The sequence below is a fragment of the Puntigrus tetrazona genome, chromosome 8 (assembly GCF_018831695.1).
Source record: "Puntigrus tetrazona isolate hp1 chromosome 8, ASM1883169v1, whole genome shotgun sequence".
NCBI lineage: Eukaryota > Metazoa > Chordata > Actinopteri > Cypriniformes > Cyprinidae > Puntigrus > Puntigrus tetrazona.
The window spans coordinates 16,569,370-16,586,375 of NC_056706.1; the positions used below are offsets into that span (position 1 = coordinate 16,569,370).

At 40.2% G+C, this 17,006-nt stretch overlaps 1 protein-coding gene across 33 annotated transcripts in view; it reads left to right on the top strand.

Annotated features, from left to right (window-relative positions):
* The window catches only part of LOC122350471 (RIMS-binding protein 2-like), a 104,042-nt gene that overhangs the window by 74,357 nt on the left and 12,679 nt on the right, over positions 1–17,006 (top strand). For 15 of the 33 annotated variants that reach the window (XR_006251602.1, XR_006251603.1, XM_043246969.1 and 12 more), the window contains 11 exons: positions 598–677; positions 2,147–2,256; positions 2,433–3,338; positions 3,469–3,525; positions 8,900–9,051; positions 10,205–10,819; positions 10,921–11,070; positions 11,383–11,538; positions 13,741–14,502; positions 16,105–16,219; positions 16,692–16,817. Coding sequence is in view for 31 of the 33 variants with exons in the window: in XM_043246969.1 (XP_043102904.1) it covers positions 598–677; positions 2,147–2,256; positions 2,433–3,338; positions 3,469–3,525; positions 8,900–9,051; positions 10,205–10,819; positions 10,921–11,070; positions 11,383–11,538; positions 13,741–14,502; positions 16,105–16,219; positions 16,692–16,817 (3,229 nt within the window). In the remaining 2 variants the exon portion in view is untranslated. The remainder of the gene's footprint in view (positions 1–597; positions 678–2,146; positions 2,257–2,432; positions 3,339–3,468; positions 3,526–8,899; positions 9,052–10,204; positions 10,820–10,920; positions 11,071–11,382; positions 11,539–13,740; positions 14,503–16,104; positions 16,220–16,691; positions 16,818–17,006) is intronic. The other 18 variants (XM_043246976.1, XM_043246968.1, XM_043246975.1 and 15 more) reach the window with 8 other exon arrangements.

Sequence of the window (17,006 nt, forward strand, 5' to 3'; positions counted from 1 at the left end):
GTATACATTGACAGGTTGTGTGTGTGTGTGAGAGAGTGTGTGGGTGTGAATAGTCCAATCTGTCTGCTCAGACTGTGCTCTGCTGGTGTTATTGGCTTAATCGCCCACATTATCAGGTTGCACACTGGACTTTGCTTTCAGTTATTTCAGACTGAATTTTTTCCCAAACATTTATTAAAATTCAAAACTTGAAAAACATTCATTCAGTTTTGTAGCCCACTGATTTGTCATTGAGTCTTTCAGGTCTGAGTGTGCACAGTGTCAATTTGTCGTTTGATTAAATATGACCCACTTCAGGAAATGTCACAGCAAAATTTCAAAAGACACATACTGTATCATGAAAAGTGGCTATTTGGAAATCCCATCTGACCAATTAGACTGCAGAAAAAAATCAGATGTAGCGTTGCGTCTCATGTGGTTTGTTTGCCGTTCATACTACAAAAAGCTAAACAGATTTGAGTCAGCTATGCCAAAAGAATCTGTTTGAACAAAGCTCCCTGTGCTGGTGAGGCTTAGCGTTCAGCTTCACAACGACAATACTGGAAGCCAGCAAAGCTGACCATTAACTCATCTATCTGCTTTTCTTCATACCTTTAGATGGACAAAGAGCTCGGCTCGTCCCCAAGGTCTAAGTCCAGATACACAGGCAAAGTACGACTGTGTGTTGCCCGCTACAAGTGAGTGGATCCACTACAGCTGTTGTAACACGTTACAGTGTGTTACAAAAGGACATTTGCTGTAATAATAGGTTATAGCATGCCATTAGCTATAATGATTTGTTATATCATGCCATTAGCTGTAATGATTAGGTGTAGAATAGCATTAGTCACAGTATCGGTTCTGCCTTTAAGAAATAAGAAAGAGTTAAGTACAAGCTCAGCATATCAACAACATCTGTGCACATTGTCAGTTACGTACCACAGACACGAATTTTGACTCTAAAAAGCACAGAAGATAAACATTTGTTCGGAAGTCGCAACATTTCATCTGAATATACTATAATTTGGAAAATTGTATTTTTCTTTTTTTGGGGGGTAATTTTAAAGAACAGACATTGAAAACATAATCTCCCAAAGTTTCGTCGTCCAGTTAATTGAGTAAAGTTGTTTAAATGTCTATTAAAGTTGAATTAAGGTTTTACTAAATTCGCTGGAAATGAACATTGCTTTTCTCAACTCCTCCCGATGCTTTTAAGCATGTTCCCCTTGCCAGTGTTGCAAAAGTTACTTGCAAGAAGTAATTAATTAGATTTGTGCTGTTTGTGCGCAGGCGGCCTGTGTTGGGGGTAACACCTAACAAGTAATGTGGATTACATAGTAAAATGTAATTTAAAAAATGTACTTTTTCAAGTAACTAGTGAAGTAATTACTTTCCATAATGGGGTAACATTATTAGATACTTTTTTAGGGAATAACACAATATTATAATGCTTTATTTTTAAAAGTAACTTTCCCCAACACTGCAGGTGACTGCGTATAATGAGCTCAGATACGGGAAAGACAGTACCTCGCTTTAGTTTCATACGGATTACATAATTAGATAATATTCATTTTCAGATTAGAATTTGTTCTTTTAAAAGTAGACATTAAGCCTTCAGATACAGGAAAGACTGTACCTCACTTTCATAAGGATTACATAATCAGATAATATTTTTTTTCAATTTTAATATGTTCATTTAAAAGTAGACACTAAGCATTTAGATATGATTATGGCACGAAAAAATCATACAATATTTGTTAGCATGAGATGGTTGCAATTGCAAAATAATATACAGTCTGTTCAGTTTATTGTAAAATCATGTAAACTTGGTAAACCAGGTAAAACATGTGTAATAACCAATTTAAACTTTTTATTTAAAAATCTAAATAATTATATATATATATATATATATATATATATATATATATATATATATATGTGTGTGTGTGTATATATCTCAAAATTTAAAAAATAATTTTTATTAATTTAATAATAATTTATAATAATTTAATCATAATAAAATAATTATATATATATATATATATATATATATATATATATATATATATATATATATATATATAATCCAGAAAATTCTATTTAATGTAGGGTTTAATATTAATATTAATGAAGTTCATGAACTGAATTCAGCATGTCCTCCCTGCAGTTATAACCCTTACGATGGCCCCAATGAGCATCCTGAAGCAGAGCTCCCCCTTGTGGCTGGGAAGTACCTGTATGTTTATGGGACTATGGATGAGGACGGATTCTATGAGGGTATGTCACATTATATGACTACTTTAGAGCTTCAACATTGTGCCATCAGTCAGATTTTTTTTTTGGAATTATAATTTTTGAAAGCAGTTTCTTATGCTCAAGAAGACCACATTTATTTAATAAAAAATACAGTAAAATCATAATATTGTAACACTGTACCCTTTTCTGTTCTCCAGGTGAGTTGTTGGACGGACAGCAGGGTCTCGTTCCCTCCAACTTTGTGGACTTTGTCCAGGATGAGGAGCTCCCGTCGGTTCCTCTCTTGGACCGGATCAAGGAACCGTCCTACCTCAACCACAGCCCCGCCTCCATGCCCAGCAGTGCTGTGAGTACACTCAGCACGCTGCTCTCAGAGAAGCTGGACGCCCTGGGCTCGGGCACCGGGACGGGCACCAGCAGCAGCAGTGGGGTGAGCAGCTTGGGCATGAGCATGGGGCTGGGCATGGACTTCCTGGGACCTTGCAGCAATGGCACAGGCACGCTGGACGTGAACATCGACGAGATCGGAGAAGACATCGTGCCTTACCCCCGCCGCATTACCTTGATCAAGCAGCTGGCCAAGAGCGTGATCATAAGCTGGGACCCTCCGGTGGTGCTGCCCGGGTGGACGCCCATCAGCGGCTACAATGTGCTGGTGGATCAGGAGGTACGCATGAGCGTGCCCTTCGGCGGCCGCACCAAGTCATTGATCGAGAAGCTGAATCTGGCCTCCTGTACGCACCGCATCTCCATCCAGAGCGTGACAGAGCGGGGGCTCTCCGATCCGCTGCGCTGCACACTGCTGGTGGGGAAAGATGTGGTGGTGGCGCCCTATTACCTTCGGGTGGAGAACATCACGCAAGCATCGGCTGAGCTCACCTGGATGCCAAGCAACAGCAACTACAGCCACATGATCTTCCTGAATGAGGTGGAGTATGATGTTGTGAAACCCGGAGGGTACAAATACCACTTCTACAACCTGAAGCCCATGACGGTGTATAAGATACGGGTGGTGGCCCGGCCCCATCAGATGCCCTGGCAGCTTCCCCTCGAACAGAGGGAGAAGAAGGAGGTCTCAGTAGAGTTCTGCACACAGCCAGCCGGTGGGTCAACGCTGAACGCACACTCTGCTCAATTTCTTATTACAGTGATTTGAGATCTGGTTATCTGTAGGGCTGTCGGTCAATTCAGAATTCCATCTGATTAATTGCATAATATTTTGTTGTGTCATAGCTCGACATGCGTTCTTGCAAAAACAAGATGGTACTTCAAGACTGAATTGCTCCAGTGGTAGGAATATTTCTTATTACAGAATTTATTGCAGAAGTCAGGGTTCATGATTGATACTAATTATCAAATACAACAGCATGTTAAAGTTTGGGAATCCCTTGCAGGATGTGTGAAAATGTGAATATTTATAGCAAAGTAAGAGAGATCATAGAAATGCATTTAATACTGTCCTGAGTCAAATATTTTACATAAGATGTTTGCATATTGTCCCTGCTGAAAATATTGAAATATTAACATTTTGGGAAACCTTGGTTCCTAATTCTGTGTGATTACTTGGATAATATGACCTTTAGCCTTGTACAATTTACCTTGATATTCAAATTCAAAAAGTTTTCACCTCCATCTATTAATGCATCAAACTGAGGAATCTGCAGAACCTGAAGGATTTTTCTGAAGAACGGTGCTCAGTTTCAGTACAAACAACTTATGAACAACCATCACAAAACAAAAAAACTGTTGTAGTTCACTAAACCACACACAGTATTAAAAACCAAGGGTTTCCAAACTTTTGAAGGGGGTTATTTTAATAATTTAATTTAATTTTCTTGTAAACTATAAGTAAATATCCTTTTATGTAAAATATATTATTCAGGACCGTACTAAATAACAAAAGCATGCATTTTGTATGATCTCTCTTGTTTTGTTATTATTTTTTACAGATTCTGCAATGGGTTCCTAAACTTTCGCACGCCTCTGTATATGTATATTTCTGTATATATATAAAACTCATTGTTGCCATCACATAAATAAGTTAGATTTTAAAACATATTAAAATATTCATATTGAAACCTATCATTGTAAATTATGATTTTTTTACATTATTACAGTTTTTTTTATAATCATAATATAATGATTTTAACAACACATACTTTTTCTTTCTAAATTATAGCACAAAATTGGCATGTTAAATTGTCAGCACTAGTTATCACTCCTTTACTAATATTACTAAGCCCCTTTTGGAACTCTCGTCCTGAATTACCCATGAGAATACCTGCATTTATACATTACACATTTCTCAAGAACTTTGCAAAACCATGCCAGGATGCTGTGTGTAGGCCGTTGCTGTGTGGTTGTAAAAATGTTCTGCTTCTAAATGGTTGTTAGCACACTGTAGTGTGGTTGCTAGAGTTTTCTGAATAGTTTTTGCTAGGAGTTTTGTGGTTGCTGTGTAATTAATCCATGGACTAGTTTTTTGTGGATTTTAAATATTTTTTTAGTCCCATAATTATTTCCAAGCCAAAAAAAATGACAGTGACACCATGTTTTTAGGGCATGATATCTCAAGAATTATAATTGCTGGTACCTCAAAATGAGCAAAATGTTGTGCCATACCTAAATAAAATATTAATTTCATATTTTGGTAATTACAGAGACTAAATCAGATAGAAAGCCTAATAAAGCTTATGCTTTAAAATTATAAAACATGCATTGGTATTCTTTTTATGGATGTAATTAAGCCCCAAATACCACCCACATCAAGAAAGGTTGAACTTTTTTTTAACTTTTAAGGGCCAATTATGAATATATCTCTACCCAGAGGAGAATCTGAAAAAAAATGGACTTCAAGGGAACATGTCTGTCTTTGTATCTACCAACTCCTAAGAGACCAGCAATCATAATCCTTGTCCAATTATAATTCTCATCCAAATATTTTGAAGATGTTTCTTCCTTGTTACTGTCTATCACACAAGTTGTCGTTTTTTTTTTTGTGGGGGAATTCCTAGTGCCAGTTAACATTTAGCATGTAACCTTGATGTTTGCAATGCAGTTCCTGTTCATCAGTTCACCATGCTAAAGGAGGAGACTGAAAGTTTAGTGCTTCATAATGAGCTTCCTACCCTTGAGAGACTGTAGACAAGCACAAGCTGCCTTCATTAAAATAAGCCTATGGCACGTTAGCTTATAAACGAAGAGCTGTCGGCTCTGGTTTTCACATAACTCCTATTACGCAGACGTCTACCTGAGATGTTGATCATCCGACTCGCGTTTTGCTTTTCTTCATCTCTCAACACTGTTCCCAGCGGACCCGGAAGATGCCTTGCTTTGGAGCGCAGACGAATGAGAGCGGAGGAAATGAATGAATGCGTGATGAATGGAAATGGGACGAGCGTTTGCCGCAGTAGGGAAGTGGAGCGACTGAAGATGAAAAGAGGAAGAATCAGAGAGGATGCGAGAAAGGGGAGGGTGGAGGGGGATGCCCGGTATTCTGCTTCTGAGGGAGTCCTCGCTTGCTCGTTTTTTACTGTCTCCCACATTATTTCACACCGGCACACACACTCATAGACATATACTCTCTCATTGCGATGCCAAGAAGCAGAGCAGACGTGCGTATGAGGATGCTTTCAGTGCCAGCTCGTTCTTCCCTCCAATCCTGAGCGTGACAGCCATTGTCCAGGGAGGAAATGAAAGGCCGTCAGCATTAGTACGGCTGTCTCCTGCCGTGCCGTGGCTCTCAGCAGAGCCTGTGATCATTAACGGTCGCAGTTTTTATTGCTATTTATTTAATAGGGTCTATTAGATTAATGCTAATTAACCCCAATGTTTTGTTTGGTGCATTGAACGACCCAGAGATGCTTAAAATAACTCAAAAATCACACATCATTAGTTTGATACTTCATGTAGTGAAACTATTATAAATATATGTCACTTTGGATAAGTTTAATGGATCATTGATGAATAAAAATATGAATAAACTACCAATAACAATAGTGCTGACCCCAGATTTTTGAATGGTACTGTATCTTCATTAAATAAGCATGACACCAATACATAAGATGCTTTCCATCATTCTTATGGTGAATACCAAAGAAGTCAGCTGTGTCTACACACAGCATTATTCTACGGCTTTGTCCCAAATGGAACACTTTATGTGCACTTGCGGTCTTACAGATTACAGGTCTTTGCACACTGACTTTTCGTATTTGTCATCCTTTCCTATCAAAATCATTGTGGAAATGGCCAATCGCACCTGATCTACCTGACAGTCAAAGCGCGGGGTTGAGGTGCCATTTGGAACGTCCATGGCTTTGTGCACACAGTATGCTTTTAAAGTGTTAATCAAATTTTCTTTTCTCCCACAATGCCTTTTTTTTGGGATACTTGATACTTTTAATTGATATAGGACGTTAATTAAGGGAAGGCTACTCATGATGGAACGGCCCTGCTTGCAGATTATCGAATTTCCAGCACAGTGGAGTGCATGCCTCAGGACATCTTGACATCTTGAGATAAATGAACCCTCAGTCTAGTCTAGCTCACATTGTGTTCCCCTCCTACAGACTGTGTTATACGTACAGGGCAATGTAAGCCCATCAGCGGGCTTCCCTGCGGACTAACAGTGTAGGCTTTTATTACGTGACACCCAGGCGTTTAGCCGTGCAGTACTGGCCCCAAATGAAGGCCTGATCAGATAAAGACAGCCTTTGAGCTGTTTTCAATTACAGAGCATTGATCCAGTTCCTCTGGATCAACTTCACAAATTACATGATCTACTTTTAGCTCCACTGTCTTTCCACAGACACTCAGTCTTGCCCCTGACGTCTCTGGACTGATCAGCACCCCGAGCGGCCCTTGGACTCTGATCAGTGAGGGGTGGCCATTGATTAAGAGCTCCCCCCAATGATCTTTCATGTGCTGGGGAGAGAAGTGATCAGTGTGGATTAGTGTGATCCATCGAGTTCAAACGTGTGACAGGCCTGCCTGCTTTTTGACATCAGGATGGCATGTCTTAATTGATTGTTGTACTGAGTGCTTGTCATTAGGAAACAGTTTACAATATGTTTTAATTAGCGTTTAAGTAATACAAGACATGTGGTGGCATCTTTCAAACGCAATTAAACGCAGGTTAAAAGTTGTTGTTTTTAATAATAGCTTTGTGTGTGAGAACTTAAATTGATAACTAGATCTCAAACCTTTTTCACACTTGTCCATGTTCAACAATGGTGAGTAATGTCTTTCTATTGAGCTGTAAAGTAGCCATTTTTTGCAGCTCTTGATACATTGCAAATTGCAAGTTGACATTGTTTTAAAGCCGCTTTGTGGTGATAAACATGACAACGGTGCAAATTCAGTTCTGTTGTATTCAGTTGCAACCAGTTCATTGTAGATTTAGTTTGGTTCAATAGCTGTGTAAAGTCCATCAGTTATGGAATGAGTTTAATTCCTCTTTAAAGGAGCTCTGGAGAAAACTGTGTTATCGTCAATCACCTCAGTTTAGTTCTCATTCAGTAGAGTCTGTGAAGTCAGGTCAATAATATTGCCAAATAGTGTACCCAACTAAGCAAGCCAAAAGGGAGAAAACATCTTTGGAGAAACCATGTTTAGTTGAGGGGCCAGTTCTCCTCTGATCAGATGAACCAACGAGTCAGATTGTGGTGAATGATATCTTTTGTCCACAATATCCGTCCAGCTCCTTGAAGATCAGGATACTCTGTGCCAGAGTTTGGTGAAGATAGTCAAAGATGGCCATAGCATCTGTTTGTAGGATAAGTCTGGTTGTCATGGTCTTTGAAACAAGAATGATGATGAATTTTATGATTTTTATAAACCAGTATTCTTCAGCAAATCAAAAACGTACAGCATATTGCAGCCAGAAATACATGGCTGTTGATCCATTTATACAACCTACAGTGTGACCAGAGTAGCCAGATTCATGAGCAAATTACTCTTATGAGCAGTTTTTTGTAAGGGAAACATACAGTGTGACCAGAGTAGCCAGATTCATGAGCAAATTTGGTAAGCCAGGTGTTTTAAGCAAATAGTTAAATTCACAAGCAGCTGACTTAGCAAATCAAAAAGAAGCATGACCACAGTGTTCCCTGATTTCCAAAACGAGTCTTATGATTCGTTTTGTTTTGAAGTTACTGATTTGAATTAATCTGAAAAAACTGCTGTGTAATTTATAGTATCTGATTATAACAAGATTAAATGTTTTGAATTAAAACCAAACGAGAGATGAGGTGAATAGTATTATTATGCTTAGTACTATTATGCAAAACAGCTGAAATAATAAGAGCATTGTGTGTTTTTGGTTCTGAGATGGTGCGGTCCATTGTTGGCAGCCACATAAAACACTCGGTATGATTAAGACGAATCAGCCCACGTAAATTCAGAGTGCTGACATAAGCAAATATACTGTGGTAGTCTATGCCCAGCTGGGGTCCCTTACGGCGGTAAAGCGCACGCGCACACACACGCACATTTACATGCCCATTACACATGCATCATATTTTCATGCATTTCAAGCGTGCACGTGTTTCTGAAAACAGAATGCATGCCACGGCCCTCATACAAACACAACAGCAGACCTAGACGGATTTGTTTAAATCATGATAAGGTATATCAAACTCACAAAGCAACTCTTTTTTTGTTTCAGGTCCTCCTTTACCTCCTCAGGATGTGCAGGTTCAGATGGGACAGACACCAGGAGTCTTGCAGATCCGTTGGAAGCCGCCTCCTCTCACTCCAACCGGCACCTCCAATGGAGCCAATGTAATCGGATACATAGTCTGCACTAAAGGTCAAAAGGTGAAGTGATGTTGCTTATTCTTACTATCATCATGCTGTTTGTGCATAACAGCTACTTATTTGCAATAAGCAGTGGGCCCTGCTAATAAAGCCAATGAAAGGTCTAAGATCACCTTGGAGGTTAAATGCTATGCTAGTTCACGTTTTGGTTTTTATTCTGCTCACTGGCACCATCAGGTGATAGCTTGTGTCATTGCATGGCCAATGTTTCCCTGTGTTATATAATGCAGGGGTTTATGTAAGTCATTTTGGATAATCTGACTAAAATATATTTGGAAATAATATTGACCTCTTTTTGTGATACAAAAATGTTCAGTTAATTATGTATCATACATACAAATGTACCAGTAGGTTTAAAAGAGGCACATCTTAACAATAAGGGTGTCTAGATTATCCAGGACCAGGAATTTTTTAATTTGTTGGCAGAAATGTCATATTCGTGCTATGCTTTTGTGCCTGGCAAGCTTAAACATTTGGTGTTCTATGATGCATTAAGCATCTAGCTGTTTAACATTTGTCAAAAATGTGTGAACTACTTATGCTCTTACAAATATCAACAGTAATAGTTGCTTAAAATGATAAACAAATCACCATATGCTGCTGTTTTCTAGCAAAAGTGTGTTTATGAATTTATATCTGTCCGAGAATCAAACTACAGCTGTGTGTTTTCCAGCTGTTATTGCAAATACACTGCTGTTTATTATTGGATGTCATGTATGTACTTGTAAGCAATTTTTTCTTGTGATACATTGTGTGTATTTGTAATACATTTTAAATAAAACTTAACATTTTATTTTCTTTTTCAATATTTATTTCATTAGGTAGATTAATTTATATTTGTTTTACATTTATATATGTATTACATATTTATAATTATTTTTAAAGTAGAAACATACATATAATGTATTTATTTCGTAACGTATTTCATATTTGTGTTTATATTTTTGTTTTTAATTAGCACAGAATGTGTTGCTAAAAATAAATGTGATTAGTTTTTTATGATGGAGCTAGTAAAAATATTAAATAAAATCAAAATGACAAGTCATGTATAAATCTGAATAACTGCCTGACTATATTAGCAGAAAACACTCATTATTTGTTCTTGCTAAGGCACCATTGTTTATTCGTATTTCTTTTGTTTGTTTGTTTTCAGATAGCAGAGATAATGTACCCAACCGCAGATTTTGTTACGGTGGAACTGAACCGTATCCAGTGTCTGGAAGCGCGGGAGGTTGTCGTGAGGACAATATCAGCACAAGGAGAGTCTCAGGACTCCCCCGTGGCCGCCATTCCGCACAACCTCCTGGTTTCCCACGGACACCCCCCTCACATCCAGTCTCACCCCCAGACTCACCCACCTCCCTACCCACAAGCCTACCCCCCAACCCATCCACAACCGCACGTCCAGCCCCACTCCGTGCCACCAACCCACCCTCATCCACCCTCCTCGCACCCCCACGGCCATCCCTCGCCCTCTCCGTACCCCATGTCTAAACCCAAACTCCTACCAAGTGCCAGAGACCCCCATGCCAAAGAGCCTGAGATGGGCAGGCGAATGGGGCAGCCCTGGGACTCGCATCCCCGGGCTCCGTCACCACTACCGCCCCCTTCGCACCCGGGACACACGCTGGAGCCCCCTCATGTAGAGGGCCGGCGCTCACCCTCCCCTCAGAGGATCTTGCCTCAACCTCAGGGAGTGCCCATTCCCAACACAGTGGCTCGTGCTATGGCCCGCCAGGCGGCGCAGCGGAGCGCCCCGAACAGCAGGGTGAGTCCACCGCTTTGTTGGGTTAAATGAGAAGGCTGATGAACAAGATGGTTGCTGTAACGTTTTTAAGCAGCATGACAGAATATCATGCTCTGTTTCAGGTGGAGAGGAGGAACATATTTAGCGAGAGAGGTAATGCTCTGCATTCATTAAACTCAGACGAGGAGGAGGACGGGTATGATTCCCCTCACGCTCGGCGAAGAGGAGCTTCTGTGGACGAGTTTCTCAGAGGTTCTGAGCTGGGCAGACACGTGAGTCTAAGAAATCAGAAATCTCTTTGTACTGCACAAGAACACTTTTTTTAAAGGAGTTTTGGCCCAGCTGACAGAACACGAGAGAACATACGTGTTATGTAACTTTTCCAACACTAGTACTTTATAGATCTTTGTACTTTATAAATGTGCATTCCAAGCGCAATTCCAAAAAAAAAAAGCAATACATCCAAACTTTTAAGAGTGAAATACTGATAAGCAAAATTAGGAACCAGGATCAAACAAAGTAAAATTTTGAAGATTTCTTCCTGGAGTGTTAAATTGTGAAGATTTCCGTGTGTGTACCTCCAGCATCATCACTATAGCCACAGTGAGGAGTACTACACCGAGAGCAGTCGGGGCTCCGATCTGTCCGACATCATGGAGGAGGATGAGGAGGAGCTGTACTCGGAGATGCAGCTGGAAGAAGGGCGCCGCCGCAGCATCAACTCACACAACACATTAAAGGTATGGAACAGACACCCTTCCGGCCGCCGTCTGTCTTGGGCGTGGGCCACAGGGCCGCAGGCTAGAGGCTGGGACAGACGAAGGGGGATGGAGTATGCCGTGTTCTCTAGGGCTCCTCCCAAGGGGTGGTACTAGATGTTTGGCACTTCAACCTTATAGAATAGGCTTGAAAGGCCAACTGCAGTTCAGTTAAGGTGGTCTTTAGAGGTAAGAGTATTTTTTTTGTTATAAAGTAACTCGGTGGAATTGTCCTGAATGTGACTAGCGCTGGGTTTTTTTTTGTGTTTTTGTGATGGTGAATTTAAAACAGGGGGTGTTAGACCTCTGATGTTGTACACAAAGCTTGAACGGCAGGATCTTAACAGGTCACCCCATCCTCAGTCTCTCCTGGGTCCTAAAAGCGGGTTGCTTTGCACTACCAAACTTCGACGTCATCCAGTCATTTAGCCAGCTTTGTATAAGCCTGTCCAGTCATACAAAGCTCGATGCATCTGAATGGCTTAACCTGAGGCTGCACACGCAATGCATGAGAAAATTATCTGAATATGCTTTACGTTCTCCAGATGTTGCAAACTCTTTTATTCGGTTTTAAGTATTGCATCACTATGCATCTGTATCTGGTAGAATTCCATCTGGATTACTCTATATAGTAGAAGTGGCTCTTGTTACTTGGAATTGACAGGATTATTTAGCAGATTCTTAGATTTATTGCATATGACAATCACATATGTGCAGATATATACAGTGTGTATTTGTTTGCTATGCCTGAAGTGTTTACCTCATGAAATATAACGCCATGGTTTTTTGTGTTTGTGATTATTACTAAATAAAGACAGGGTTTTTTGTGTGTTCTATGTATAAGCATTACATACATTGAATCTGTTTAAAGTGTCAAATTGGCTTCCACTTGATCTGGTGAAAATGCACATATCATTCCAAGGGCATTTTGGGAATCTCATTTAAGTGAAGTCTGCTTAAATGAAACAGTTATTCACTTTTGATTATGTTTGTCTCATGGTTACACTTCTGTTATGTTTTACTTTTCTCAGTGTAATTTTACAATTTTGTGGATATATGTCTCTTCATGAACAATGTTTAATACTGTTAAGATTTCTTTCAAAATATATTTATGAACAAGTATTATACAGAAAGGGTCACAAAATATATGATGTATTGAATATATGAAGCAATAAATGGTATATTATATTTCAGTTTTTGTCATTTTTGTTTTGAGTTATCTTTTTTGGAGACCTGAGCAGCCATTGGGATTGTGGTATGAAAACACCTTATATAGGCTACAGTATATTCTACATTTTTTGTTTGGTTTTTTTGTTGTTTTTTGGTATGATTTGCCTCCAACTACTTACATCTGTGCTACAATTTAGTATGATACCGAAAACTATATTTGCAGTAGTGCTAAACTTAAATACTAAAAAAAACAACTGAAAACCACTAAAACTAAAAAAAACCCAAATACTGCTATTGGCCTAGCTATCACTGTATCACAATGTAGAAATTTAAAACCAACAATTACAATTTTCATACATAATTTGAAATAATTAGATTTGTATTTTTATTAATATTTTTTTTAATTTCCATTCCAGGTTACTGGTCTACTTTTGAACACAATTCACTTGTTGCTTGGCAGATGAATCTCCATTTTGTTTTGTTTGTTTTATTTTGTTTATTTTTTTCATGTATAGTTCGTAGATTTTTTTAGTCTTGATCCCTTGATTGCCTGTTAATAATTTCTTATGTTCAGTGTTCGGAGTTCTCATTTGTATTTTTTATTTCTGTTTGTTTGTTTGGTTTTTGTTGTCGTTGGACTGTGCTTTGTTAGTGGATTGTCTCAATAAGCCCTGCATATGTGATACTCTCCAGTTCTCATTCTCTGTACGGTTTGCATTTCCTGACGTTTTCCTTCTACAGATTCCCTCCCGTCGCATGTCATGTCCGTCATGGAATGAGACTGCATGCCCAACATTCGACCATGACCTCCGATAACTAATTCTGTCTTTATTTTGTCTTTCTTTTCCCATTTTGTTCTCTATTTGCACAATGTTTTATCTTCTCTGCCTGTTCTAACACCATCAAACAAAACCCGCCAAAAAACAATCCCGATTTTAACTAATTGAAAAACGTCCAAATCTAACTGAAACTTTGGCTCCTCCTTCGTCCATCACCCTCTCCGGCTTCTAAAAGGCATATTACAGGAGACAAGACCTAGCGGTGGACCGGGACAGTTGGGACCTGCAGCGGGAGGTGGTACGACAGCGCTCCTTGCGTTCCCACAAGCGGCTCCACAGCATTCCGGAAGTTGCAGAGGAGGAACCGGACACCGGGGTGGAGGTCATGGGCCAGCGGCTGCGTTTCGAGGAGGCCCGTCCAGGCACACCTTGCAGGACCCCACGGCCCTACCACCAGGACTCACGGCAGCCAAACCATCTCTCCCCAAGCAAGAGCATCCGTAGGCTGCAGAGGCAGCGCTCCTCTCCACGCTACAGCTCCATAGAGGAGCGGCCGCCGTGCTGGAGCAGCAGCAGTAGCAGGCAGACCACCAAGAGCCCAGACAGTGGACTGGACTGTGGAAGCGAGGAGGAGGGCTCGCTTGGCTACCGCGGAAGCTACCACTCGTACATGGGGGGCAGCCCACTGAGGGTGGGTTCTGGCCCCAACATGCGGGTGATCCACAGCGAGGGACCTGTGGAGAGACGTGCTCTGGCTGCCGGCAGAAAAAGGACACTAACCCGGCAGTGCAGCGTGGAGGAGGACTTTCTGGATGCCATTCCGGAGACAAGGAGCATGCGGGAGTCGTACCACCATTACCACTATCATCCGCACCATCACCATCCCCAACGCAGGTTCCGGAGTGAGGGCAGGCTGAGCGAGGTTGGCAGGACCTATCACAGGGACATTAGGGCCTACTCTGTGGCCAGACTCAACAGGGCAATGGATGAACCCCTGGTGTGTGTCTCCTACCCCTCCTCTCACCCTTCCGCCCTCTCCTCATCTACCAACTGCTTTGTGTTCTCATCGACAAGCGATTAAATCATTCTTCTGTTCATGGTGTTCCACCCAGTCTGTCATTGGTTTATTTGGTTTTGTTCTTTTTGTTTTGCTTTTTTGTTTGGTGTATTTTGTTCAACGTTGCTATGTTATTGTTTGATTTCGCCTTTTGATATTACTCTTGTTTTGGGGGAGGGGGGATTTTAGCTTGTATGACCTTTCTTGACTTTCTTGATTTGGTTTAGATCTCATGTGACTTTCTTTGATTCCTAGAGTGTCGAGTGAAATTTTTTGGATGTGTAGATTTGTTTTGATTACCTAAAGGCCATTTCTGAGTGTTTATTGTTTCTGTTGTAAGAAGAGTCACAAATCAAATGACAATGTTTCCGCAGTCCTCCAATTTATACTTTAGAGTCCAACCTAGAAGCTTCTAATCTAGCAGGTATTCAGCCCTGCTCCTGGAGAACCACTATTTTGATCCAGTTAAATTGGGTTCTAAAGATCACTGAAAACTTAGTCAGGTATGGAAATAAATTTTGCAGGATAGTGGGTCTCCATGAGCAAAGTTGAAAACCTCTGGTTTAGAGTTTCAAAACCCTGTTCCTGGAAGCACCCCACTAGTACACATTTTGAATGTCTCCATTATCTGACCCATTTACTTTAGGATTCATCTAGGTCTCTTTGTAAGTTTCTACTACTGAACTGATGAGTTGATGTAGATGTGTTTGTATGGGTTCAAAGATGTGTAGTGCTGGGGTACCTCTAGGAACAGGGTTGAGAAACACTGCTGTAGAGTTGCTCATGGGAAGCCGGAAACACCAAAGCAATGATGAATCTGCACATTTAAACGGTCAAAGCTTGTTTATTTGGGCTTTAACCGATAATTGAGCAGCACGGGTACATACTTTTTTGGTGTGTTTTGCTTCCCTGTTTTATTCTAATACCTGCTCATGCATCTACTGACCAATACGTAATACTCAATTTTGCAGTACTGGCCTAGTACTAAATATTCAAGGGGGACCAAATAAAAATTTCAAGAATCAGACATTGGATAACTGTTTATTATTATGAAAATTCCAGTGAAATCTCCCAGGATGTCTGTGGTGGGTCCTGACTACAATTGTATACAGATTTGCAGAATCCTATATACCTGTACTGGCAGTTTTATATAACAACACATTACATTAAGTGTAGGCAGCCCATAATGTAGAATGATATCAATCAGAAAGCTCATATCACGAACTACATTCAAAACTTTCCCATCCGAACTGAAGAGGAGCAGAACAAAAACCCAAATGGTCTTTAGCTAAGCATCTGATTTCTGCCAAAACCCTGCTCATGTTGTTGTCAGAGTTTGTTTCAATTGTTTATGTTAAATGTTTTGGCGGGTTCATCCTCCTTGTTTTGATTTCACTTGGGACTAGAATCTTGTTCTCTAAAGAAATCACTTTATTATTATTTTTTTTTCATTTTGGGGTTGATGGGAATCTTTTTTTTATGGGATATAAAATTTTAAAGCATCACAGGCTTTGATTAACATATTAATGTTTGCTTTTAAAGATTTTAGGGAGCTCTCCCTCAACGGGACGCTCAGATCGACTGGACCATTCGGGCCGTAGGACGAGTCACGGCTGTCCACCCGCACAGAGAAGGCCAATGACAGTCCCTTCTATTGGTTAGTGTGGTCACATGATGTTTGGACTATCCCTCCCTTCCTTTAGCATCTTTGTAGAGAAACCTATTGTGTGTTCCTCTGTTTTCCTTAAATGTCATGATGACAGTTCTGGTGTCCTGTAAGCCCTGGGAGTCACTTTTGGTTGAGCTTTGTCATTCATTCTGTTTCAGATTCATTAATAATTATTTAACTGCTTTATTCTAGTATAGAATTGGTTTTCCTAACAGGCCACACACTGTCGCTTAGAAAATCATTATTATGTTGAACATTGCTGTTTTACTCTGGAGCAACTCATGTCAGATGGCCTCAATATTGTTTTAAGATCAGTATGCCATTTCTGATGCTTTAATGCCATAGAATGGCATTTCCAATCCTAAAACACAGCTTGAGAGCCGTGAAAATGTCATAATCCACAACTCACGGGCTGAGTAGAGGGGCTGTGGCTGTAATGCTCTGATTGGTGTTTCCGTAGAGATCACCGTGGAGAATAACAGTGAGGGGAGTGAGGGGAACCTCTCACCTATCAAGGACGATGTTTACTATACCAATGTAGCCCACCACAGGAAATGGCCCCCACAGCGAACAGAGCACCGATATGGTATGTGGCGTGAAAAAGAAAAGGAAAATTCAACAGAAATTAAAAGAAAAAAAAATTTATCTTGTTTAAAGACCCTTATGAAGTCAAAGTAAGAGTTTTGTGGCTTTTAGCCCATGTCTTAGCTTTGAGTGGCCTATAAATAGGTTACCAAGGTTATCCAGGTAAGTTTGAGTTTAGTTTGAGCAAACA